General features: G+C 45.6%; 1 protein-coding gene across 1 annotated transcript in view; it reads right to left on the bottom strand.

The window, feature by feature from the left end:
- Positions 1-337: 337 nt before the first annotated feature.
- Positions 338-26,578, bottom strand: part of PIGL (phosphatidylinositol glycan anchor biosynthesis class L) — a gene marked incomplete at its 5' end in the record, with an annotated part of 116,049 nt that continues 89,808 nt past the window's right edge. The window contains 4 exons of the mRNA XM_009251331.4: positions 338-8,088; positions 15,913-16,046; positions 17,110-17,141; positions 20,497-20,564. Coding sequence (XP_009249606.3) covers positions 7,990-8,088; positions 15,913-16,046; positions 17,110-17,141; positions 20,497-20,564 — 333 coding nt within the window. The remainder of the gene's footprint in view (positions 8,089-15,912; positions 16,047-17,109; positions 17,142-20,496; positions 20,565-26,578) is intronic.

Here is a 26,578-nt window from a genome sequence, read left to right as displayed (position 1 = left end):
GGAGGATCATTTGAGCCTAGGAGTTCTAGGTTACAGTGAACTATGATCACACCACTGTATTCCAGCCTGGGTGACAAGGCAGGACCTTATGTTAAAAATATTTTTAATATATAAAATTGTTTTTAAAAAAGGAAGAAACTCTGTACCATTAGCAGCCACTCCCCATCCCCACTTCCTCTAGCCTCTGGCAACTACTAATCTGCTTTCCATCTCAAAATGTGCCTATTTTAAATGTTTCATGGAAGTGGAATCCTACATAGGTGACCTTTTGTGTCTGGCTTCTCTCACTTAGCATAATGCTGTTGAAGTTCATTTGCCTTGTAGCATGCATCAAGACTTTGTTCCTTTTTTTTTTTTTTTTTTTTTTTGTGACAGAGTCTCACTCTGTTGCCCAGGCTGGGGTACAATGGTGCAATCTCGGTTCACTGCAACCTCCGCCTCCCAGGTTCAAGCAATTCTCCTGCCTCAGCCTCCCAAGTAGCTGGGATTACAGGCATGTGCCACCACGCCCAGCTAATTTTTTTCTAGTTTTAGTAGAGATGGGGTTTCACCATATTGGCCCGGCTAGTCTTGAACTCCTGACCTTGTGATCCGCCCGTGTTGGCCTCCCAAGGTGTTGGAATTACTGGCGTGAGCCACCATGCCCGGCCAGGACTTTGTTCCTTTTTATGGCTGAATAATAGAATGCCACATTTTGTTTATTCACCAGTTGATAGACATTTGAGTTGTTTCTACTTTGAGGCTATTATGAATAATATTGCTATGAATACTCATTTACAAGGTTTTGTCTGAATGTTTTCCATTCTACGGGAAATGTACCTAGGAGTGGAGCTGCTGGGTCATGTGGTAAATCCTTGTTAAAATTACTAAGGAAACATCAGACTGTTTTCCATAGCAGCTGTATCATTTACATTCCCACCAACAATGTATGAGGGTTCCAATTTCTTCACATCCTCACCAACACTTATTTTTTATTATTTTTTTGAGACAGGGTCTGGTTCTGTCACCCAGGCTGGAGTGCAATGGCAAAATGCAACCTCTGCCTCCCAGGCTCAAGCCATCCTCTCACCTCAACCTTCCTGGGTAATTTTTGTATTTTTAGTTCACTATATTGCCTAGGCTGGTCTCGAACTCCTGACCACAAGCCATATAATATTTTATAATTTTTTTCAGCCTTTTTCACTTTTGTGGTTATATATCCATCTGTTCCCAATAACTGCACTTTTGTTTTCTCTTTTCCTTAATTAGACTTGCAGTGTATTGGCTTATTTCATTTTTCAAAGAAAACTTATTCTTTCCACTATTTTTTGGTTTCACTTATTTAATCTAATCTTATATCTCTATTAAGTCCCTCTTGCTATTGGTTTCTATTTCTGATTTTCTCAAATTGAATCATGTAGTTCACTTATTTTCAATCTTTTAAAAAATTAAGCATTTAAGACTACAAATTACCTAAATACAGATCCCACATCAAGTGTTAATTTTTATTACTTTCTAGATAATTCATAATACCAATTTTTATTTCCTCTTTGATCTAGGGGTTATTTAGGAAGGGGCTTCTTGATTTCTGAGTAGTGTTGTTTATCCCCCTCTTTAGTAATTTTATTATTTACTTGCATGTTATTTAATTATGATCAAAGAATGTGGTCTGTTAAATCTCTACATTAGGGAACTTATTAGGGATTTCTCTGCTGGGTGCAGTGGCTTATGCCTGCAATCCCAACGTTTTGGGAGGCCAAAGTGGTCAACATAGCGACACCTCATCTCATTAAAAACAAACAAACAAACAACAACAACAAAAAGAACGGCAGGACGTGGTGGCTCATGCCTGTAATCCCAGCACTTTCGGAGGCCGAGGCGGGCAGATCACCTGAGGACAGGAGTTTGAGACCAGCCTGGCCAATGTGGTAAAATCCTGTCTCTACTGAAAATACAAAAATTAGCTGGGCGTGGTGGCGCACATCTGTAATCCCAGCTACTCGGGAGGCTGAGGCAGGAGAATCGCTTGAACCCGGGAGGCGGACAGTGAGTCAAAATCACACCACTGCACTCCAGCCTGTGTGACAGAGTGAGACTCCGTTTCAAACAAACAAACAAACAAAACCCACAGAAAACCAGGGGTGGTGGCACACGCCTGTAGTCCCAGCTACTTGGGAGGCTGAAGCAGAGGGTTCCTCGAGCCCAGGAATTTGAGGCTGCAGTGAGCTGTGATCACACCACTGCATTCCAAGCCTGGGTGACAAAACAAGACCCGGTCTCAAATAAATAAATAAATAAATGGATTTATCAGTGGCCAATAAACAGTTAACTTTTGTAAACATTCTATCACATAAGTGAATGTTTGCTTTATTCCCATGTTTGATGTTATTATTTTTTGTCAACTCGATTTTTCAAAATTCTGGAAGAATACTGAGGCCTCCTACTATTATTGTGGTGTCTTGTTTGTTTTTGTCTTTTAATAAAGGTCTTGTATGTCTGGGAGGTTTTGTTTTATGTATCTGGCTACTGTGATGTTGGGTGCCTATCATCTCATGGAGTGAACCTGTTAACATACCCATCTTTGTCCAGTTTAATGCTTCTTGGTGTCATATTGGGTTTGGCCTGGATTTCTGGTGTTGCTCTTCTTTCTTTTTGTTCTCCTGCTATATGGTATATGGTTCATCCTTTTATTTTTAGCCTTTGTTACTTTTAGATGTAGCTAGATTTTGTTTTCTAACACATTGATTTGACAGTCTGTTTTGGTCCGGAAATTCAGCCTGTTCATATTTTTTGAAGTAGCTCTGATTTTATTCTTTTTGTATTACTTCTATTATATTTATTACATTTTATACTATTTTCCTTTTTTCTTACTTTTGCAGTCTTTTAAGTTTCTCTTCGTGTCCTGCTTTCCTCTTTGTTAATTGAGATCCCATGCTTTTCAGTTTCAGCCCTGGAACTGTATACCTTTCAGTTAGTTCCTCACAATCCAGACTGCAGCCCATCAGTTGTCTATTTGTCACCCTGCCCCATGCGGCTTTACCCCCAGCCCAGCCTCCCCTTGGCCGCAGAGGACACCTTTTTTTTTTTAATGAAGTCTCGCTCTGTTGCCAGGCTGGAGTGCAGTGGCGCAATCTCGGCTCACTGCAACCTCCGTCTCCTGGGTTCAAGCGATTCTCATGCCTCAGCCTCCCGAGTAGCTGGGAGTACAGGCGCGCACCACCATGCCCAGCTAATTTTTTGTACTTTTAGTAGAGACGGGGTTTCACCATGTTGGCCAGGATGGTCTTGATCTCTTCACTTCATGATCCACCCGCCTCAGCCTCCCAAAGTGCTGGGATTACAAGCATGAGCCACCATGCCCGGCCTGGTTTTTTTTTTTTTTTTGAAACAGAGTCTCACTCTGTAGCCCAGACTGGAGTGCAATGGCACAATCTTGGCTCACTGCAACTTCTGCCTCCTGGGTTCAAGTGATTCTCCTGCCTCAGCCTCCCAAGTAGCTGGGATTACAGGCATGTGCCACCACGCCTGGCTAATTTTTGTATTTTTAGTAGAGACAGTGTTTCGCCATGTTGGCCAGGATGGTCTCAAACTCCTGACCTCAAGTGATCTGCCAGTCTCAGCCTCCCAAAGTGCTAGGATGACAGGTGTGAGCCACGGTGGCTGGCCCCAAGAGGAGACCTTTTGAATACTTTAATCTCCTCCTTCTCACTGGGAATTTAGGAATTTCACAGCATATTTGTGCATCTGTTTTAAAAATCAAAGTTGCCTAGGATTTGGTGGGCTCTTTCAGTGTACTAAGTCTCCTTCAGATTACGGAAGTTCTCCTTTATTACCCTCCTGCTTTTGCTCCTTCTGGAACTTCCATTATTCACGTTGGCTCTCCTTAATGTGTTTTCAAATCTCTTTCCCACCCTTATTTCCATTTCTTGGCTTTTTAACCTCTTTGTTCTGCAATATATCTTCTACTCGATATTCCACATTACTAATTTGGTCACCACGGAGAAGTGTGCTTTTTCGTCTGGGTCAGTGCCTGGGCTTTCACTACTGTTTCTGATAAAGTCTCTTCCATTTAATTGCTACTTCAGTGAGATCTGCCCTATTCCCCTCCCTCTGAGCCTCCTCAGGTGAGGGTTCCCCTTTTGTATTGTGTCTGGTTGCTCTCGATTTTTGTGTTTTCTTAATGAGTCAGGGCTGCTGAGTAGTGGCCAAGCGGGGAGTGGTTGAAAATGGCAGTTTCTGCTCTCTGGACTGAGGTGAGAACTGGCAAACCATCAGCCCTTGCCGAGGATAGGGTGGGTGGGGGATTGTTTGCAGGTCTCTCTGACAAGGGGTGACCCTTTCCTGACTTCAGCACACCCACCCTGGCCTGTTTGCTCTCCAGGTCTCTGAGCAAGTGGATGCTGCCCCTCCCAGAGGATTCTTAGTTCACTGAGATCCTTTCTACTTGGGCAGTTGGAGGAGAGGATTCTCTTCTCTTTCTTTTTCTTTTTTTTTTTTGGTGTTCCTTCAAGGAACCATGAAATTCTGATTTTTGCTCCAGGCTTTGGGGCTACTGCTGCCTAGTTTTGCAGGTTGTTAACCAAACAAGAGCATCTGGCTAAGTGGATGCTTAAGTCTCTACTCCTTCTACAAGGCTGTTTGTGGCTGTCCCTGGGGAGGGAGTGTGTTTGCAGGCAGGAAAGACTACTTGTTGATAATTTGCACAAGGACACTCTTTTCTTGCCAGGACAAGTGTCCCCAGGGCTGCATTGAATCTGGAGGGTACTTTTCTCACGAAGGCACTGCTAGTGGCTGCCCTAACTGGCCTCCAGGGGCTTCCTTCCCTCCTGTGCTGCAGTCCCTTGGCTCTCTGCTGGTACCAAGGAGAGCCTAGTTCTGGTCTGTCCTCTTTCCAGAACCCAGAGTAGAATCTGCAGTCTCAGATGCAGCAACCTTCTTTTTTTTATTTTTTAAATCTTATTTATTTTTATTTTATTTTATTTTTTTTGAGACGGAGTCTCCTGTATCGCCGAGGCTGGAGTGCAGTGGTGTGATCTTGACTCACTGCAACCTCCGCCTCCCGGGTTCAAGCAATTGTGCCTCAGCCTCCCAAGTAGCTGGGATTATAGGCGTGAGCCACCGCGCTGGCCGACTTCTACTTAATTATTTCAAAAAAGTTGGAATGTACAGTAAAACAAAAGAGGCAGGAAATGTTTTAAGTCTCACCATCCAGAAGCAAATACTGATAATTTTGTTCATCTTTCTAACCTCTAAGATTTACATATATATGTGTGTGTGTGTATATATATATATATATATATATATATATATATTTTTTTTTTTTTTTTTGAGACAGGGTCTCATTCTGTGGCGTAGGCTGGAGTGCAGTGGTATGATCATGGCTCACTGCAGCCTCAACCTCCTGGGCACAAGTGATCTTCTCACTTCAGCCTCCCGAGTAGCTGGGACTATACATACACACCACCAAGCCTGGGTAATTTTAAAATTTTTTGAAAAGATGGGGTCTTACTATGTTGCCCAGGCTGGTTTCAAACTCCTGAGCTCAAGTAATCCTCCTGCATCAGCCTCCTGAAGTGCTGGGATTACAGGTGTGAGCCACTGCACCTGGCCTATACACACTTTTTTTTTTTTTTTTAGATGGAGTCTCGCTCTGTTGTCAGGCTGGAGTGCTGTGGCGCGATCTCTGCTCACTGCAATCTCCGCCTCCCAGGTTCAAGCAATTCGCCTGCCTCAGCCGCCTGAGTAGCTGGGAGTACAGGTGCCCGCCACCATGCCTGGCTAATTTTTGTATTTTTAGTAGAGACGAGGTTTCACCATGTTGGCCAGGATGGTCTCGATCTCTTGACCTTGTGATCTGCCCGCCTCAGCCTCCCAAAGTGCTGGGATTACAGGCGTGAGCCACCGCGGCCGGGCCTATAAACACACTTTTTTAAAAACTTGACATGATATCAAAATTCTCACATCCAAATGATCCATAAACAACAACAACAAAGTCCTTTACAATTATAAATGTTCATTGTTGAAAGATTACCTTGCCAGCTAGTATTTATCTTTTGGATATATATCTTTTGATATATATGTATTTATTTATATACTTGTGTATATATTTATTCAACAAAAATGGGGTTGTGCTATTCCTAACCCGCTTTTTAAAAATTTAATACAGTGTGAACGTTCTTCCTTGTTACAAAACACAATTGCATCACTGGATTTTTCCAGTTTTGCTATTATGAATAATACAATGATAATCTTTGTGTGTATAATTGTTGTTGTTTTTTTGGAGACAGAGCTCTGTCGCCCAGGCTGGAGTGCAGTGGCGTGATCTCAGCTCACTGCAGCCTCCGCCTTCTGGGTTCAAGCAATTCTTGTGCCTCAGCCTTCCGAGTAGCTGGGACCACAGGCCTGCGGCACCATGCCTGGCTAATTTTTGTATTTTTAGTAGACACAGGGTTTTGCCACATTGGCCAGGCTTGTCTTGAACTCCTGGCCTCAAGTGATCCACTCTCCTTGACCTCCCAAACTGCTGGGATTACAGGTGTGAGCCACTGCGCCCAGCCAGTGTGTATATAATTTTGATTTTCTAAGTATTCCTGAGGTCATAGAATATGCATATTTTAAAAGCTCTTAGCAGAGTTGCTGTTCAGAAAGGCTGGGTCAGTGTCTGTCTTCCTAGTAACAGGGCAGAGGTCAGCCTGTCCTACCCCACTCTCCTACTGCACTCTAGCCAGTGTTAGTAACGTGCTTCTGGTCACATTTTCACATGAAGGCTATTAGGAACTATTGACAAAGTTTAAGTAAACAAATCACATAACCAGATTTGCATTTTTGATTCCGGCTTCAGAGCCTAATAGCTCTATTAGTCTTATGTGGCCCCTAGGAGGCATTCAAGATAATGGTGACACTAAGCAAAGGAGGGCAAGTTGAGGTGGAGTGTCTGAACAAGCAGGTCTCTAACCTGCAGCTATGGAGCTATTCAGTGTTTCCTGTGGCAGGTGGAGGGCATACTTACCCAGCAGAGCATGCGAGACTCTTTGATATGCACCTTCATGTATTATCTTGTTCAGTTCTCTGAGGTTGGGATCGTTATTATTTCCCATTTTGCAGATGAGAGAATTGAGGCAGAGAAAGGTTCAGCACCTTGCCTTTGGTTACACAGCTGGTCATTCTGGCTTCAATCGCAGGGCTACCAGCCTGTGCTCTTCACCACTTAGCTTCCCTGCCTCAGGCCACTTCCCTGGAGCGTTAGCTGGATTCTGAGAGTAGTTTCCAAGCCAGAGCTTTCAGAGAGCTTTTGTTTGTAGGACAATTTTAAGACATCAGGTTCTTGAATGTTTTGTGTTTTTTTAAATCTCAGATTTATCTTCCTATTTCCTACTTCTCCAAAAAGACTGAGAACTGATATATTTGATCGTAAGCTCTTTGAGGCAGAGTTCTTGAAATCGTCTGTGTATAAAACAGTGCCCACCCCAGTGACCTGTACTTGGATGCTTCAATCACAGCTGTCCTGTTAAATAGAGCAAGTTTTTCCTAGACCCGCATTCTGATAAAAGAAAAATCAAAGGAATTATGATTGAACCAATTCAACACACACTGTTGCATTTTGTGTTTTTGGTGAACCTGCTTTGGAAACAATGTGAAAGTCACATCTGTGGAGTGTTTTTAGAGCACTTTTACGTTCATTTATGATAATAGGGACCTGCCCAGGCACTGGGCTAGGTGTTCCACATATACTGTGTCATTATGTAAATTGTTTTTCACAAGAACTTGAGAAGCTAGCAGTGTAGCTATTATTATCCTTGGGGTGGTTTGTTTTTGGTTCTTTGGGTTTTTTCCCAGGAGAAGAAGCTGGAGTTTGGACAGCCCCTGGCCTACATGGGCTCCCTTTTGCAGAGGCTGCTCCAGCGGGGATCTCCTTGAGCTCAGGCAAATAAGCCAGTGCCAGGCCAGGTCCCCTGCACTCCTTTGTCTATTTTCCCCTTTGTTCCTTGGATCTGAAAACCTTTCAAGGCTTCAGAGGAAGCTCAGTGAGTTGATTCTCATGTACCGGGAGAAGATAATGTAGAGGCGGCGGAACCAGAGGAGCTGGCTGCGGTGGCAGGACATGGCTTTCTAGAAGAATCAAAGAGAATCAGTTATGAAACAGTTGCACTGGAGCTGTTTCATTACTTTCAGATCTGGCCTCCGCACCTTAAATCCTTCCTCGCACTAATATGCTTCATGCTATAGCCTTATCTGTCTTCTTCCTGTAACCCACGAACCTCTCTAGATTGGCCTCCTGTCATGGCCCCTGCTTTCCCATCTCCTACTTCCTGTGATTATAACACACAATGCTCACCGTAGCTACGGCACTCACCATGGGATACCAGAAAACTGGCAGAACAGTCCACATGCATCATCTCAATGTTAACAACCCTGTGAATCAAGTACTGTTATTACTGTTTTTTAAAAAATAAATAGATGAGGAAACTCGTCAGTCTCAAACAGCTAGTAGGTGGTAGAGCTGGCTGAGATTTTAATGCAGACCCATCTGATTTGATTCTAGAGTCCACATTCTTTTTTTTTTTTTTTTGAGCCTGTTGCCCAGGCTGGAGTGCAGTGGTGCGATCTTGGCTCACTGCAAGCTCTGCCTCCCGGGTTCACGCCATTCTTCTGCCTCAGCCTTCCAAGTAGCTGGGACTACAGGCGCCTGCCACCACGCCTGGCTAATTTTTTGTATATTTAGTAGAGTCAGGGTTTCACTGTGTTAGCCAGGATGGTCTTGATCTCCTGACATTGTGATCCACCCGCCTTGGCCTCCCAAAGTGCTGGGATTACAGGCGTGAGCCACCGCGCCCGGCCGGTTAGAGTCCACATTCTTAATCACGTTGCTACTACCTCAAATATACAACACAAACAGGGATGTTTCACGGGAAGGAAGCTAGTACACTATGCCCAAATTCCTCTGAGTTAGGTCATTTGGGGAGGTCCAATCACTATCAGAAGAAGAAAAAAAGGAATGGCACACAGGTGTAAGTTGTCGTTCCCACCTTCTAGGGGAAATGTACATTATCTTGTTATTCAGACCTAGTATAGTTCGGTTTTTAAACAGAATAGATTACAGCAACTGACTTCACTAGATATACATAAAAGGATGTGCCTGCTTATCTCTAAGTACCATAATTAACTTGCCTCTCTAAGCTCATATCTTCACAAACTTTTACGTAAATAACCTCTTTTATATTCATTGTCAGACCCTACATGACTTGTCAGGTACGGTGGCTCACGCCTGTAATCCCAGCACTTTGGGAGGCTGAGGTGGGTGGATCACCTGAAGTCGGGAGTTGGAGACCAGCCTGACCAACATGGAGAAACTCTGTCTCTACTAAAAATATAAAATTAGCCGGGCGTGGTGGCGCATGCCTGTAATCCCAGCTACTCGGGAAGCTGAGGCAGGAGAATTGCTTGAACCCAGGAGGCGGAGATCGCAATTAGTGGAGATTGCAGTGAGCCGAGATCGCCACTGCACTCCAGCCTGGCAACAGAGCGAAACTCCGTCTCAAAAAAATAAATAAAAATAAATAAAATAGAAGACAAAGGGAAAACCATTACAAAAAAGGGACATTATAAGATAATAAGAGGACTTGGCTAGGCGCAATGGCTCATGCCTGTAACCTCAGCACGTTGGGAGCCCGAGGCAGGTGGATCACTTGAGGTCAGGAGTTTGAGACCAGCCTGACCAACACGGTGAAACCCCATCTCTACTAAAAAAAAAAAAAAAAAAAAAAAAAAAAATCCAAAATTAGCTGGGCATGGTGGTGCACGCCTGTAACCCCAGCTACTTGGGAGGCTGAGGCAGGGGAATCGCTTGAACCCAGGAGGCAGAGGTTGCAGTGAGCCGAGATTGCATCATCGCACTCCAGCCTGGGCAACAAGAGTAAAACTCTGTCTCAAAATAAATAAATAAATAAGATAAATAATCTGCTAACAAGATATAACAGCTTTGGGCAGGGCACGGTGGCTCATGTTTGTAATCCCATCACTTTGGGAGGCTGAGTTGTGCAGATCACCAGGTCAGGAGTTCAAGACCAGCCTGGCCAACATAGTGAAACCCCATCTCTACTGAAAATACAAAAAAATTAGCCAGGCTTGGTGGTGCCGGCCTGTCTGTAATCCCAGCTACTCAGGAGGCTGAGGCAGGAGAATCACTTGAACCCAGGAGGCAGAGGTTTCAGTGAGCTGAGATCTTACCACTACACTCCAGCCTGGGCGACAGAGCAAGACTCTGCCTCAAAAAAAAAAAAAAAAAAAAAAAAAATCAGTGTTACGAAAACCATTCACTGACCACAAAGCAATTAAATTATAAATTAACAATTAAAAGACCACATACACGGCAGGGCGCAGTGGCCCACACCCATAATCCCACCACTTTGGGAGGCTGAGGTGGGAGGATCACCTGAGGTCAGGAGTTCGAGACCAGCCTGACCAACATGGTGAAACCCCGTCTCTACTAAAAAATACAAAATTAGCCAGGCGTGGTGGCACCTGACTGTAATCCCAGCTACCTAGGAGGCTGAGGCAGGAGAATCACTTGAACCTGGGAGGTGGAGGTTTCAGTGAGTCAAGATCGCACCATTGTACTCCAGCATGGGCACCAAGAGTGAAACTCCGTCTCAAAGAAAAAAAAAAAAAGACCACATATACACACACAGCCATGCCATTCTCATTTGTGGTAGTTCTATAAAGTCACTGAAAACACTGAATTAGGGAATACTGAACCATTGTTTCTAGTGGAAATACAGGGTTGGGTTCCTCCAAGCCTTTGGCCACAATATTTTCGTCAATCAGTCAATACATAACCTTGTTTTATGTATATTTCTGTTTAAAAACTCCATATGAAATACATGTTGTTGATTCATTAGCACTGAACTCATGGCCAATGGCACTGTAACTCATGCTTGTGATCAAACCCACATAAGGCACATTACAGCCTCTTGTGCTTAGGAATCAAGACAGCACTTCAGCATCATCGTTAGAGGCTATTTTAAACAGCAAAATCAACAAAAACCACAAAAATGAGAAAAATGGGGCACTAAATATACACAAAAAGGTATTTTTTTTACAGTAGGAGAGCTGAAACAGCTGGGAACATGCGTATGTGCATCCGGTGACTCATGTTTCACCCCTCTGCGAGTGTCCATGAATGACCACAAAAGCACTTCGAGCACTGACTTTGGAGTTACAAATGAATTTTAGTGAGTAGGTGTATTCATAAATATAGAACTACAAATAATGAAGATTGACACACGTTTGTAACTGTAAACTATACCCTTAAAGATTAAAGGGGAACTCACAATGGAGACTATAAATTACTTGTAATTAAATGACAATAGGAGAACTACATATCAAAACTTATCATGTGTAGCTAAAGAAACACTTCAAGGAAAATTAATAGTATTAAAGTATTTTTTTTTTAAAGATTGAAAATGAAAACAAAGCTAACCTTTCAAGTTAAAGAGATTTAAAGAAGAACAGGCTGTGTGCGGTGGCTCACACCTGTAATCCCAGCACTTTGGGAGGCCAAGCTGGGTGGATCACTTGAGGCCAGAAGTTCGAGACCAGCCTGACCAAACATGGCGAAACCCAGTCTCTACTAAAAATACAAAAATTAGCCAGGCGCAGTGGCGGGCCCTTATAGTCCCAGCTACTCAGGAGACTGAGACAGGAGAATTGCTTGAACCCAGGAGGTGGAGGTTGTGGTGAGCCGAGATCACTCCACTGCACTCCAGCCTGGATGACAGAGCAAGACTCTGTCTCAAAAAATAAAAATAAAAAATAAATAAATAGGCTGGGTGTGATGGCTCACACCTGTAATCCCAGCACTTTGGGAGACTGAGGTGGGCGATCACCTGAGGTCGGGAGTTCGAGACCAACCTGACCAACATGGAGAAACCCCGTCTGTACTAAAAACACAAAATTAGCCAGGCGTGGTGGCGTGTGCCTGTGATCCCAGCTACTTGGGAGGCTGAGGCAGGAGAATCGCTTAAACCCGGGAGGCGAAGGTTGAGGTGAGCCAAGATTGCAGCATTGTACTCCAGCCTGGGCAATAAGAGCGAAATTCCGTCTCAAAAAAAAAAACATAAAATAACAGTAAAAAGAAAGAAAGAAAGAAAAGAAAGAAGGAGGGAGGGAGGGAGGAAGGAAGGAAGGAAAAGAATAAAACCATAAATGAAGTAGGACAGAAATAATAAAGTACAAAAACTAATGCACTATTGAAGAAACAAGATAATTAATATGTGCTCAACACTGCATTCTCAGTACCTAGCAAAGTGCCTCTTACTAGGTAAGAGGTTTACTGTAGAAAATTTAGAAAATATGGGCCAGGCATGGTGGCTCACGCCTGTAATCCCAGCACTATGGAAGGCCAAGGCGGGTGGATCACCTGAGGTCAGGAATTCAAGACCAGCCTGACCAACATGGCGAAACCCCGTGTCTACCAAAAATACAAAATTAGCTGGGCATGGTGGCACATGCCTGTAATCCCAGCTACTCGGGAGTGTGATGCAGAAAAATCACTTGAACCCAGGAGGTGGAGGGTGCAGTGATCCGAGATCGCACCATTGCACTCCAGCCTGGGCAACAAGAATGAAACTACATCTAAAAAAAAAAAAAAAAAAAAGGCCCGGCGCAGTGGTTCACGCCTGTAATCCCAGCACTTTGGGAAGCAGAGACGAGCAGATCATCTGAGGTCAGGAGTTCAAGACCAACCCGGCCAACATGATGAAACCCTGCCTTTACTAAAAATACAAAAATTAGCTAGGTGTGGCGGCATGCGCCTGTACTCCCAGTTACTTGAGAGGCTGAGGCAGGAGAATTGCTTGAACCTGGGAGGCAGAGGTTGTTGTGAGCTGAGATCGTGCCATTGCACCCCAGCCTGGGTGACAGAGCAAGATTCTGTCTCACAAAAAAAAAAAAAAAAAAAAAAATGGCTGGGCACAGTGGCTCATGCCTGTAATCCCAGCACTTTGGGAGGCCGAGGTGGGTAGATCATCTGCAGTCAGGAGTTCGAGACCAGCCTGACCAATATGGTGAAATCCTGTCTCTATTAAAAATATAAAATTAGCTGGGCGTGGTGGTATGAACCTGTAGTCCCAGTTACTGGAGAGGCTGAGACAGAAGAATTGCTTGAACCTGGGAGGTGGAGGTTGCAATGAGCCGAGATTGTGCCACTGCACTCCAGCCTGGGTGACAGAGGAAGACTTCATCTCAAAGAAAATTTAGAAAATAAAGCTAAACAAAAAAACCCCAAAACCAAAATCATTATCCTGAGTTTCTATTCTCTTAGATTTTCCTTCCTTCCTTCCTTCTTCTTTTCTTTTCTTTCTCCCTCTCTCTCTCCCGCTTTCCCTCCCTCCCTCCCTTGTTTCCTTCCTTCCTTCCCTCCTTCCCTCCCTTGTTTCCTTCCTTCCTTCCCTCCTTCCCTCCCTTCCTTCTTTCCTTCCCTCCTTCCCTTCCTCTCTCCTTTTCTCTCCCTCCCCTCTCTCTTTCTTCCTTCTTTCCTCTCTCTCTTCCTTCCTTTCTTCTTCCTTCCCTTTCCTTCCCTTCCTTCCCTTCTCTTCCTTCCTTCCCTTCCCTTCCCCTTCCTCCCTCCCTTCCTTCCTTTTCTTTCTCTCACTCTCTCCTTCTCTCTCTCTCTCTTTCTCCCTTCCTTCCTCTCTCTCCCTTCCATTTCCCCTTCCCCTTCCCTTCTTCCTAATAAAGCTGTGTTGCCCAGGGCAGACACAAACTCCTGGGCTCAAGCCATCCTCCCACCCCAACCTCCCAAGCAGCTGAGACTACAGGCACGAGCCATAATCCCCGACTTGGTTCTTTCACTCGTGCTACAGGTCTCTCTGTGGGGGGCTTAAGTCTACAGGGGGATGCACCTGGAGACAAACTGAGGAATAATTCTCCTCAGCCCACCCTCTCCCTAACTCTGATGGCACTCAGTCACCTGTTCCATGGACAGCTAAGAGTCTTCCCTAGGATGACCTGAGCTGGCCTAGCTCTTCCTCACCCTGCATGTAGGCTTCTTGCAGTCTGCCCCTGGGCTCTTTTTTTTTTTTTGGAGATGGAGTCTCGCTCTGTCACCCAGGCTGGAGTGCAGTGGTGCGATCTTGGCACACTGCAGCCTCCGCCTCCCGGGTTCAAGCAATTCTCCTGCCTCAGCCTCCCGAGTAGCTGGGACTACAGGTGCCCGCCACCACGCCCGGCTACTTTTTTGTATTTTAGTAGAGACAGGGTTTCGCCGTGTTGCCCTGGCTGATCTCAAACTCCTGAGCTCAGACAATCCGCCTGTCTCGGCCTCCCAAAGTGCTAGGATTACAGGCGTGAGCCACCGAGTCTGGCCTCCGCTAGGCTCTTTACAGAGGCTCCCGGCAGGTCTGAATTCTTCTTAAACTCAAGCTGGGAGCATCGCTCCATGTATAACAGTGATAAAGCGGCAAATCAAAATGTCTCACAGGGATTCGTGATATATCTTATGGTACATACATACATACAGTGGCGTAATTGGCAGCCATTGGTATTTGAATACTAAATGAAATAGGAGAAAATGTTCATAATAAATAGTTTTGATTTTTCTTTTTTTTTTTTTTTGGGCTAGGGTCTGGCTCTGTTGCCCAGGCTGGAGTGCAGTGGTGCGATCAGGGTTCATTGCAACCTTGACCTCCTGGGCTCAAGTGATCCTCCTTCCTCAGCTTCCTGAGTAGCTGGGACCACTGGCATGTGCCACCATGCCTGGCTAATTTTTCTGTAGAGATGGGATTTTGCTCTGTTGCCCAGCAATCGGTCCACCCACCCCAGCCTCCCAAAGTATTGGGATTACAGGCATACACCACTGTGCCCAGCCCATAACATATTGTTAAAGCAGGTTTTTTGTTGTTGTTTTTTTTTTGAGACAGAATCCTGTCTGTCACCCAGGCTGGAGTACAGTGGCATGATCTCAGCTCACTGCAACCTCCGTCTCCCGGGTTCATGCGATTCTTCTGCCTCAGCCTCCCAAGTAGCTGGAACTACAGGTGCGTGCCACCACGCCTGGATAATATTTGTAGCTTTATTAGAGATGGGGTTTCAACATGTTGGCCAGGCTGGTCTCGAACCCCTGACCTCGTGATCTGCCCGCCTCAGCCTCCCAAAGTGCTATGATTACAGGCATGAGCCACCGCGCCTGGCCAAAGCTGGTTTTAAATAGGCACCATGTGATCCCATTTGAAATGTGTATACACATACACATTATATATATATAAAGAGTAGGGCTAGGCACAGTGGCTCATGTCTGTAATCCCTGCACTTTGGGAGGTCGAGGCAGGTGGATCACCCTAGGTCAGGAGGTCGAGACAAGCCTGGCCAACATGATGAAACCCCAGCTCTGCTAAAAATACAAAAAATTAGCCGGGTGTGGTGGCGGGTGCCTGTAATCCCAGCTACTCAGGAGGCTGAGGCAGGAGAATCACTTGAACCCGGGAGGCGGAGGTTGCAGTGAGCCGAGATTGCACCACTGCACTCCAGCATGGGTGACAAGAGCAAAACTCCGTCTCAAAAAAAAAAAAAAAAAGAGTAGAGAGATGTAGCCCAACATATTAACAAAGATTACCTGTGGTTGGTGGGACTGCAGGTAATTGTTCTTATTTTTATTTTCTTTTTGATGCTTTTATGTTTTTCAAGATTTTCTGCAATGAGCATGTGTTACTTTTAGAAAAAGCATATATTATTTTTATAATTAGAAAAAAAGGCTAAAGTCATTGAAAAATCTATGCCTCCCAAGATCTAGCTGGCCTAGCCCTAATTCTCAGGGACAGGTGCTGAACCACTGTGGAAGGCCTTCAGTTAGGGCTTCTGCAGAGGTGGGGCTTTGAGGAGACAGGGGGTCTGGGGCAGAGATCTGAGTTGGGGCATCCAGGAATTTACAATCCTCACCTTGGCCTGTGCCACTTCTTTGCTGTTGAGCACAAAGAGGACATCCTGAGTATGAAGCAGAGACAAGGGCAGATCCAGAAGGGAGATGTACTTGCGCAGCACATTCACAGACTGAAGCATGAGCACAGAGCACCCTGGTTGGAGAGGAGACAGGGAGAAGTGATAAGCCTTGAGGCCTCCAGCCAGATTTTCCCCTGAGCGTCCTCCCTCTACCCTGTGGCTCAGGGCAGGGCAGGACAGTGGCCACAGCGTTGCCCGGTGTTTCTGTGGCACTAAAGCTGCCCTGTGCCCATCATTCTTGCAGCTAGAATGAGTAAAAGGGCCATAGAAGACCTGGCTGGCTACCCTCTACCCTGCGGTGTGCCCTACCAGAAAAAGGTTGGTTGCTAGAGGTTGAGATCTGGCTACCTCAAAGCCAAAGGCAAGGTAAAGGAGACAGGAATTACTGTATTGGGAGGTTAGAGACCTGGTTCCAGTTCTGTCAGTCAAGAACTGACAGACTTGACAAAGTCTCTTAACCACTCTCAGTCTCAGTTTTCTAATCTGTAAATTGGTGTTGATAGTGTGAGACCTGCCTGTCTCACAGGATTGGTGTAAGAATCAAACAAACTATGGTCATGTTCCAAAGACATCATGGCTTGGTAAGCTCCTTTCAGTCATCCCACATAGAAAGGGCACAAACTACTTATGTTTTCATTCATTGAATCTTTGTATTGCTCCCGTGAGGTATGACAGACCAGAAACTGGTCCAGAGAGGCTAAGCATGGGGGTCATGCAGTAAATGATCAGGTGGGGTCAAATACTTTATGTGGGTTAGGAAGAGTTCCTAACTCAGGCAGATTGGTTCATCAAGCACCCAGCAGTCATTTACAACCTGCCTAATTGGTTGGGGGACGGGATTGAGTTCAGACTGGAAGAATACCAGAGGTGTAAAAAATCCATCCTGTGAAAAAGCTAGACAGGTGAGGGGCAAACCTGGCCTCCCCACTCATCCAGAGGTAGCCCTGCAGGCAGGCACTTGCTGGTAGATACAACCTGCCAGGTACCCTGAGGTGAGTCAGGAAGAGTGTGGCAGCCTTCCCAACCACTTCCTCTGCTCGGCTGAGGGCAGCTCTCTGTGGATTTGCAAATTTCCCTTTCATAAGTTTCTCAGAGCGACAGTATCTTGTGGCCCTTTGCAAAAGGAACAAGCCTTACCTTTAGGTAACTTCCCTTCTGAGTGCAGGGCCCTGGAGGAGGGAAAGGACAAGCGTGAGAGGAGTAAGAATCATTTCCTTTGTAAGTAACAGGAGGGGCCTTCAGAGGAAAGGCTGCCATGCCCGTGGTCCCCTCCATGTGAGTTTCCAGGTGGTTTCTTTTGCATAAATCACTGTATAGATTTCCAGGATCCCATACCTCTGGCAACAGCTGAAGGGACCAGGATGGGCACCTGAGCCAGGGACAGCCAATCCAGAGGCTGGTCTGTGGTTTGTGAAGTACCCTGGTCCAAGCTTTGCCCATTAGAGTATGAAGGTAACTGTGCTGGACTCTTCATAGTTTTTCTCTTGAAATTGTAATGTGAGTATGATGGGGGAATATTTTACAATGCTAACTGATAGCTCTTTTCTCCTTTCTGAGCTTCCCTACGCCTACCTTCTGACAGTGAAGGTCATTCTGTGCTCACCACCTTAAGAGGAGGGGAGTGTCAACTGCAATGAGCTCCAAGTCTCTTCCCCACTTTGTAGTTTAGAAAGCTGGGGGCAGAGAAGGTTTGGGAAGATAGCCCCGGCAACACACAGACACACATATGAACAGAGACTCTTGGGAGCAGGGGTTAAAGAAGAGAAGTTGAGAGAGAATTGACAAACTCATGGAACTGACTGCCTGGCACAGCCTGAGAGGTAGAAAAACCTGAAAAAGAAGCCAGGCGCGGTGGCTCACGCCTGTAAACCCAGCACTTTGGGAGGCCGAGGCAGGCGGATCACGAGGTCAGGAGTTCAACACCAGCCTGGCCAATATGGTGAAACTCCGTCTCTAATAAAAATACAAAAATTAGCCAGGCGTGGTGGCATGCACCAGTAGTTCCCAGCTACTTGGGAGGCTGAGGCAGGAGGCGGAGGCTGCAGTGAGCCAAGATCGCGCCACTGCACTCCAGCCTGGGTGACAGAGCGAGACTCTGTCTCCAAAAAAAAAAAAAAAAAGAAAGAAAGAAAAGAAAAGACTGAAAAAACTTTCTGGGGTCCTGAGAATGAAGTGGCTTGTCCTGTACTCTGGGCAAAGCCCTGTGGATATTCTGATATCCAGGAAAAGCAGTGAGCTAGAGGCACCTGTCTGGAAATAGAGCTTATAGCCCTTAAAGCCACAGGGGAAGCTGTGCTGAGGAGGACTGGGGAGCGAGCCCTGGGGACACGGGGACCAAGGGGCCACTGGTGGGAGGGAAGCCAGGAAGAGAATGAGAAGTAGCCAGAAAGGCCAGAGTGAGGAGGGCAAGCTGGTGCCATATAAGCCAAAGCAGCATTGTAGTGAGGGACAGGCAGGGCCAGATGCCACAGAAAGTTCAAGATGGCTGAGGACTAAGGTGAGTCTAATGAATTTAGCAGACAAGAGATGACTGTGGGGAAAAAGGTTTTAGTAGATTGGTGGCATGTCCATGAATTGTTTTATCTGAAGCACAGTGGCCCACCTTCGTGCTGAGAGCCTGTGGCACTCCAGCCTCTTCTGAGGAAAATGGCCCCAGGCAGTCCTATCTACACAGAGTTGTCCCCTTGGATTCTTTCTCCGCCCAGAATGACACCTTCTCTACTTTCTCCACTTCAGTGGTGACTGGACCAGGAATGGGACCAGATGACTCAATCTCAAGTGCCCCAGCCCCCTGCCTGTTGAGGTACTCTTTGTTTGCAATAGACCTGACCTGATCCTTTCTCTGGTGCAGTGTAAATTCTCGGTGAGAAATCACCAGGCTCAGTGTGCATCCAGAATGAGGTGGGACCATTTTTCCAGTTCTCCATGGGGCTTGCTGTCCATGCTAGTCTTGGAAGCTCAAGGCCTCAGAGTAACCATGTGGTTGGAAAGACCACTCTGGGGCTGCCTCATTTTTCCATATATCATCAAAAAAATTTGTATTTCAGACTGTAACCAGGAAATGTTTCTTTCCTGAATCTGAAGGGACCTAATGTGACTAGGAGCATGTCTCCTCTAAAGCTGTGGGCGCTGGCTGGACCAGGAACTGAATAGTCTTTTTTTGTTTTGTTTTGTTTTGTTTTTGAGACAGAGTCTCGCTCTGTTGCCCAGGTTGGAGTGCAGTGGCGCAGTCTCGGCTCACTGCAAGCTCCGCCTCCCAGGTTCACGCCATTCTCCTGCCTCAGCCTCCCGAGTAGCTGGGACTACAGGCGCCCACTACCATGCCCGGCTAATTTTTTGTATTTTTAGTAGAGACGGTGTTTCACCGTGTTAGCCAGGATGGTCTCGATCTCCTGACCTCGTGATCCGCCCGCCTCGGTCTCCCAAAGTGCTGGGATTACAGGCGTGAGCCACCGCGCCCGGCCGGAACTGAATAGTCTTTACAGGGAGAACAGTCTAGCCTCCCCTCATTCCACAGTCAAGGGAACAGGGAAATCTGCCTAGAAAGAGTATGTGGGTAAAATTCTAGCATCTTCCACCAAGTGATGTAAAATTTAAGGACAAGGAGGGTCTTCAGTTTGGATTGGTCTTCACATACATCTGACAGAATAATGAATGGAGAACTAGGATTCCTGAATTCTGCCTCTGCCATAGTTTAACCTTGTAGTGCTGGGCAAACCATTTCCCAGTGGTTGGACTTAATGGTTGGTGAGGTCATTTCCAACTTTACATATTGCATTGCTTCAGTCTGAGTGTTAAGCATGTTTAGAAGAAGGTTATCAAATAAGTCCTTCCCTTCAAGTTGCTCCTTTCCTTCCTCAGTAGCTGAGACAGGCCTGCCACACCACTGATCAGGGGCCCAGTAGAAGCACTTTGCTAGGGGACAGGAAACACATCTATGTTTGTATGACTCTATGTCACTCAATACCTTTGAGCTTGCATTTTCTTTTTATTGGTAAAATGTAAATAAATATCAGTAAAATCGGGTGACTGTGAAGAACAAACACATTTCATATTACGTATGTATATCCTCCTTCTCCAAGAAAGATTTGAGAGTTGTATAAACACATGACGGAAGTGAGAGTAAGGGGAAGAAGATGGTGAAGGTGGAGGCACACTGATTGACAGCACTCATTTCTTAAAGTCTTGTCCAGTGCCACAGGGCTTGCAAGTTTGGCCCTCAAGCTTCCTGTGGCCACAGAAAAGAGATGAATAAAGTCAATTACCCCATTTGCAGTATTCAGCGTTTAAAAAAGAATTCAGCTGTTTAGGAGATGAGCATTCGTACTAGGACTTGAGAGAGATTCTCAGAGAGAGGACATGGTGAGATGCAGTGAGCAACATGGCCAAAAAGGGTTAGATGATAAGCCAGCAGTGAGTTTCATGGGCTCAGATAACAAGTGGGAAGGTGCTTTAGACTTTAAACCATGAGCCCTAATCAAATAAACAAACCTTCCCCCACATCCATCACCTGGAGAATCATACCTCACAGCTGCATACAGAGCAATGTGATTGCTGTGGCCACTTACTCCCCCTGCATCGAAAGTCACCACCTGTAGAGAAACACAGGGTTTTCACTGAATGCCTTCTCCACCACCTCAACTTCAGCAGAGCTGTCTCCTTCCCTTGGGAAGGAGAGGAGAGAACAGAACCCTGAAACTTTTCAAATGCAGCATCTATCTGAAGTGACTTCTGAGCAGATCAGTGGTGTGTAGCTAGTGCTGTGGTTGACCACATAGAGACTGTTTTCCAGGGTTTGATGCTTTACTCTTGTTTCTAGCCAGTGGAGCAGAGTGGAATTCAGCCATGATAGTAACAGGTTCAGAATATCTTTGTTGCTTATTGGTTTAGCCATTTATTAGCACATTTAGCATTCCTGGCTAGCTTCTAAGTGAACTCTGTTTATGCAGATACAGCCTGAATTACTGGTTCTCTTTTTCTCATGACATACTGAGGGCAAAAAAAGCTTTAAGGGACAATGTCCACCGTGTCCTGGGGTTGAGTTCATGGAAAAAGTGTATTTATTCATAGATTGCCTCTGTTTCCATTTTCACAACTATATCAATATCTGTTTATTAACTACAAGCTCAGTCTGTATTCCAACATTTCATTTCTACACAAATGAATTAAAGAAAAAACAAATAATAATTTGAATAATAATAATAATAAGGCTAACCAGAATAATAAAAGAAATATAAAAACGACAACAAGGACTGAAGAAAAGATAGAATGGTTGATTAGGGGTGATGAAAAGAGGCAAGCTGTCCCCAAGGAAAGGTGACCATCCTGCATGGATGAAGGAACCTGGAACTGGGATTGGAATGGGCTGGGAAGGGATTCACTCTTGGTCTTTGTATTTTAAACTGTAAAGCATAATGACTGCATGTACAGCAAGCCCTCTGTTATAATAAGAGTGGCTAACATTTATTGAGCAAAGACATAGTATTAACCCTATCTTACACCTGAGGAAGTTCAGGAAGCAGAGGCCCAAGCTGGAATCACCTTGCCACTGAGTGGTGGAGCTGTTCTTGGGTTTTGGATCTTTCTGACTCCACAGTCCATGCTCTTTACAAGCATCCTCTATGTGAGAAGGTGTGCTATGCTGCAGGAAGAAGCACTGTGTAAGAATCAAAAGACCTTTGGGAGACTGAGGCGGGCAGATCACTTGAGGTCAGGAGTTTAAGACCAGACTGGCCAACACGGCGAAACCCTGTCTCTACTAAAAATACAAAAATGAGCCGGGCATGGTGGTGGGCACCTGTAATCCCAGCTACTTGGGAGGTTGAGGCAGGAGAATCGCTTGAACCCAGGAGGCGGAGGTTGCGGTGAGCCAATATCACGCCACTGGACTCCAGCTTGGGCGACAAGAGTGAAACTCCGTCTCAAAAAAAAAAAAAAAAAAAAAGAATCAGAAGACCTGCACTCTTATTCTGACAGCTACCAACCAAGTACATGAGTTTCGATCAGTTATTCTTTCTCCTGGGGTCTGGAGAGCTCATCTGTGAGGGAATATCATATTTCAGGCAAGCAAACACTCTGGTTAGAAGGATCATCTTGAGAGTCATTACTGGATCCCTTATTTGAAAAGATAAGTACATAGTTAACTTCACTGTTCATGGCACTGAACACACACACACACACACACTTTTTAATAATTCAGAAGACATTTCAGGATCCTGTAACTTTAAAATTACCACCATGAGCCTCAATTTATTACCATGTTGACAAAGTCAACAGAAGTGGTGAGTAATGGAAGAATTTTAACAACGGAATGCCATAATTCAACTAAAGTCTTCTAATGATTAATGTTTATATTTCTTTTTTCTTTCTTTCTTTTTTTTTTTTTTTTTTTGAGATGGAGTCTCGCTCTGTTCCCCAAGCTAGAGTGCAGTGGTGCGATCTTGGCTCACTGCAACCTCTGTCTCCTGGGTTCAAGGGATTCTCTCACCTCTGCCTCCTGAGTAGCTGGGACTACAGGCACGTGCCACCATGCCGGGCTAATTTTTGTATTTTCAGTAGAGACAGGGTTTCACCGTGTTGGCCAGGCTGGTCTCGAACTCCTGACTCAAGTGATCCACCTGCCTTGGCCTCCCAAAGTGTTGGGATTACAGGCGTGAGCCACCGCGCCCGGCCTAATGTTTATATTTCTTTCTTTCTTTTTTTTTTTTTTGAGATGGAGTCTTGCTCTGTTGCCCAGGCTGGAGCACAGTGGCGCAATTTCTCGACTCACTGCAACTTCCACCTCCCGGGTTCAAGCAATTCTGCCTCAGCCTTCCGAGTAGCTGGGATTACAGGTGCGTGCCACCACACCTGGCTAATTTTTTATATTTTTGGTAGAGATGGGGTTTCGTTATGTTGGCCAGGCTGGTCTCAAACTCCTGACCTGGTGATCCACCCGCCTTGGCTTCCCAAGGTGCTGTGATTACAGGTGTGAGCCACCGTGCCCGGCTTAATGTTCATATTTCTATCCTGAACCAGATTACTGTTTTGTGCTCATCAATGGAATCCAAGTAAGAACTAATATAAAATGATACTTTTCATGCTTCTGTCACTTACTTTTCAAACTGCTTTTATATTCACTTTATCGCTTTGCTCTTTAGGTCCCTAGAAGAAGACTAATCTAGTTATCTATGAGATGGTTAAGTGTTCCTGCTCTGCCACCCAGGCTGTAGTGCAGTGGCATGATCATAGCTCACTGTAGCCTTGACCTCCTGGGCTCAAGCAATCCTCCCACCTCATCCTCCTAAGTAGCTGGGACTAGAGGTGCATGCCACCATACCTGGCTAATTTTTTAAACTTTTAGTAGAGACAAGGTCTCACTATGTTACTGAGGTTGGTCTTGAACTCTTGGGCTCAAGGAATTTGCCTGCTTTGGCCTCCTAAAATGCTGGGATTACAGGCATTTGGAGATTACAATCTCAAATGTACAATAGTGCCGCTGCACTGACACATCCTGCTCTATGGGAGCAGGGACTAAGTGCTTCTGGCTCACTGTTGTATTCCCAGTTCACCACCTATAGTGAATGTCCCATATTGGGTACTCAATAAATATTTATTGAATGAAAGTTGAGATAGAGGGTTTGAGGCCCAGGACCTAGCCTGCTTGACACCCAGAGAAGACACTACTATCCCCCTAGGCTGCTTTCCAAGGATGGCAGTTTTGTAATTTTCTTTTTTTTTTTTTTTTTTGAGACGGAGTCTCACCCTGTCACCCAGGCTGGAGTGCAGTGGCGCGATCTTGGCTCACTGCAACCTCCACCTCCCGGGTTCAAGCAGTTCCCTGCCTCAGCCTCCTGAGTAGCTGGGATTACAGGTATCTGCCACCACACCCGGCTAATTTTTGTATTTTTAGTAGAGATGGGGTTTCACCATCTTGGCCAGGCTGGGCTCAAACTCCTGACCTCATGATCCACCTGCCTCAGCCTCCCAAAATGCTGGGATCACAGGCATGAGCCACTGCGCCCAGCCTTGTGCTTTTCTTTTTAAAATTTATTTTATTTTATTTTACTTTTTAAAAATAGTAAGCCACTGCATCCAGGCTTTGTTTTTTTTTTTTTTTCGAGACAAGGTCTCCCTCTGTTGCCCAGGCTGGAATGGTGTGATTATGGCTCACTGTAACCTTGAACTCCTGGGCTCCTTGAACTCCTGTCTTCCTCTCCCAAGTAGCTGAGACTATAGGCACGTGCCACAGGGCCCAGCTAATTAAAAAAATTTCTTTTTGTAAAGACAAGGTCTCGCCATATTGCCTAGGCTGGTCTCAAACTCCTGGGGTCAAGCGATTCTCCTGCTTCGGCCTCCTAAAGTGCTGGGATTCCAGGCATAAGACACTGTGCCCAGCCGAACATTTATTTTTAGAGGTTGTGGTAACAACTGTAATAATAGCTAACTGACATTACTGAACACTTACTCTGTACCAGGCACTGGGGTTAAAATCATTCTTACCTTTGATGACAGAACTATATGCAATGCCCAGAGGATACATAAAGGGACACATTTTAAAATGTGGTTTCCTTCATGGTAGTAAAGAAAGAGTCTTACCAACTGTGCTAGGTGTAGTTATTGCATTCAAGTTGCCCCCTCCCACCCAGCATGCACAGCACAGGCTGGAAACATGCAGCTGTGGAAACAAAGCAGAAACTTTGAAGGAGTTAGCACTTAGGCCAATGTGCCCTGGACTTTACTGCACAGGCACACCTTATGGCCTAGCAAGAGGACCAAATCTAAGAGGTGGAGACAGTGGAAACAACCACAAAACACAAGGTCCAGTCACCAAACATCCTCTCAGAGTGCCATGGCCATGGGGAGACTGGCTTCTGGCCATCATGAGATTCAGGAATCATTGGGAACCTGATGAAGAATCAGCACCAGTTTAGGTGAATTCAGGGTAATCTCAACATGGTCTCCTGATAACAGAGAGAAGGGTTGTGCCATGGGAATGGCCTCCTTTGTTAAAACCGAGCAGCTGCCTGACAGAGCCTCTTGCTTTCATTTCCCTCTCCCTTTCCTTTTAAAGCTCTTACTGCCAAGTTTCCGTGGGATCAAGTGCTCTGCAGAGAAAGGTTTTCCCAGGGCTGGGCAGTCGCAGCCGAGCCTTACCATTAGTAGCAGGTGTTTCCATCTCCCCTACTCTCCTGACTGTCTCTGAACTGTCACTCTAAGAATCTCACCCCTTCGGTGTTGATATAGTTTAAAAGCCAGCCGGGTGCGGTGGCTCACGCCTGTAATCCCAGCACTTTGGGAGGCAGAGGGAGGCAGATCACCTGAGGTCGAGAGTTCAAGACCAGCCTGACCAATATGGAGAAACCCTGTCTCTACTAAAAATACAAAATTAGCTGGGCCTGGTGGCGCATGCCTGTAATCCCAGCTACTTGGCAGGCTGAGGCAGGAGAATCACTTGAACCTGGGAGGCAGAGGTTGCAGTGAGCCGAGATCGCGCCAGTGCACTCCAGCCTGGCCAACAAGAGGGAAACTCCATCTCAAAAAAAAAAAAAAAAAGAGCTAACCGTATAACTCAAATACCTGGTTCTGATCCCACCCTTCCATGCAGAACAAGGTGGGTGGTGGGGTGGTGGTTGGGGGAGATCAAAGTCTACTTTTATCTCTAACTTTAGTTAATTACAGCACCTTGGGCAAGTCAGAAAACTTTACTACTGGAAGTTATTTCAACATGGAATGTCTTGGTTTCCTCATGTGTAAGATCAGGAAAAGTAATGCCAGCTCTACTTTCCTTGCTGGGTTGAGGTGAAGATAGTGTTTAAAAACTGTACAGCGAGGCTGGGCACAGTGGCTCATGTCTGTAATCCCGGCACTTTGGGAGGCCAAGGTGGGTGGATGTTCAAGATCAGCCTGGCCAGGCTGGTGAAACCCTGTGTCTACTAAAAATACAAAAAAACTAGCTGGGCACGGTGGCACGTGCCTGTAGTCCCAGCTACTCGGGAGGCTGAGGCAGGAGATTTGCTTGAACCTGGGAGGCGGAGGTTGAAGTGAACTGAGATCATGCCACTGTACTCCAGCCTGGCGACAGAGTGAGACTCTGTCTCAAAAAACAACAACAAAATTAGCTGGGCATGCTGGTGTGCACCTGTAGCCCCAACTACTCAGGAGGTTGAGGCAGGACGGTCATTTGAGCCCAGGAGTTTGATGTTATAGTGGGCTATGATAGCACCACTGCATTCCAGCCTAGGCGACAAGAACAAGAACCCCCTCTTGCTACAAAAAAGAAAACTGTACAGCAGAAAACCCTAGAGTATCTCAACTCCCAGGATGTTGCCATCAGGTGGAGCTGGCTAGCACTCTGGCTGGATGGATATCAGAAGGGTGCTGGAGGGCAGTCCCTTGGTTAGTGGATTTGGGGTCACATGAAATTCAGCTCCATCACTTTTGAAATTCTCCAGTCTGTTTTTTCTCTCATCCTGTACCTTGTAGTTTCTCCCTTTCTGTTGCAAGTAGGGCTAAGCTAAATTGTATTCAGCTCTCTGAACTTTGCAGATTTGTACATGACAATGGCACCTGTCATTCTTTACAAAACTGCATCCACTTTTATTTTTTCCTAAAGTGCAAAAGTATT

This window comes from Pongo abelii, chromosome 19 (genome assembly GCF_028885655.2).
Source record: "Pongo abelii isolate AG06213 chromosome 19, NHGRI_mPonAbe1-v2.0_pri, whole genome shotgun sequence".
Taxonomy (NCBI): domain Eukaryota; kingdom Metazoa; phylum Chordata; class Mammalia; order Primates; family Hominidae; genus Pongo; species Pongo abelii.
The sequence above is the reverse complement of the archived record's forward strand: the minus strand, read 5'-3'. Positions and strand labels throughout refer to the sequence as shown.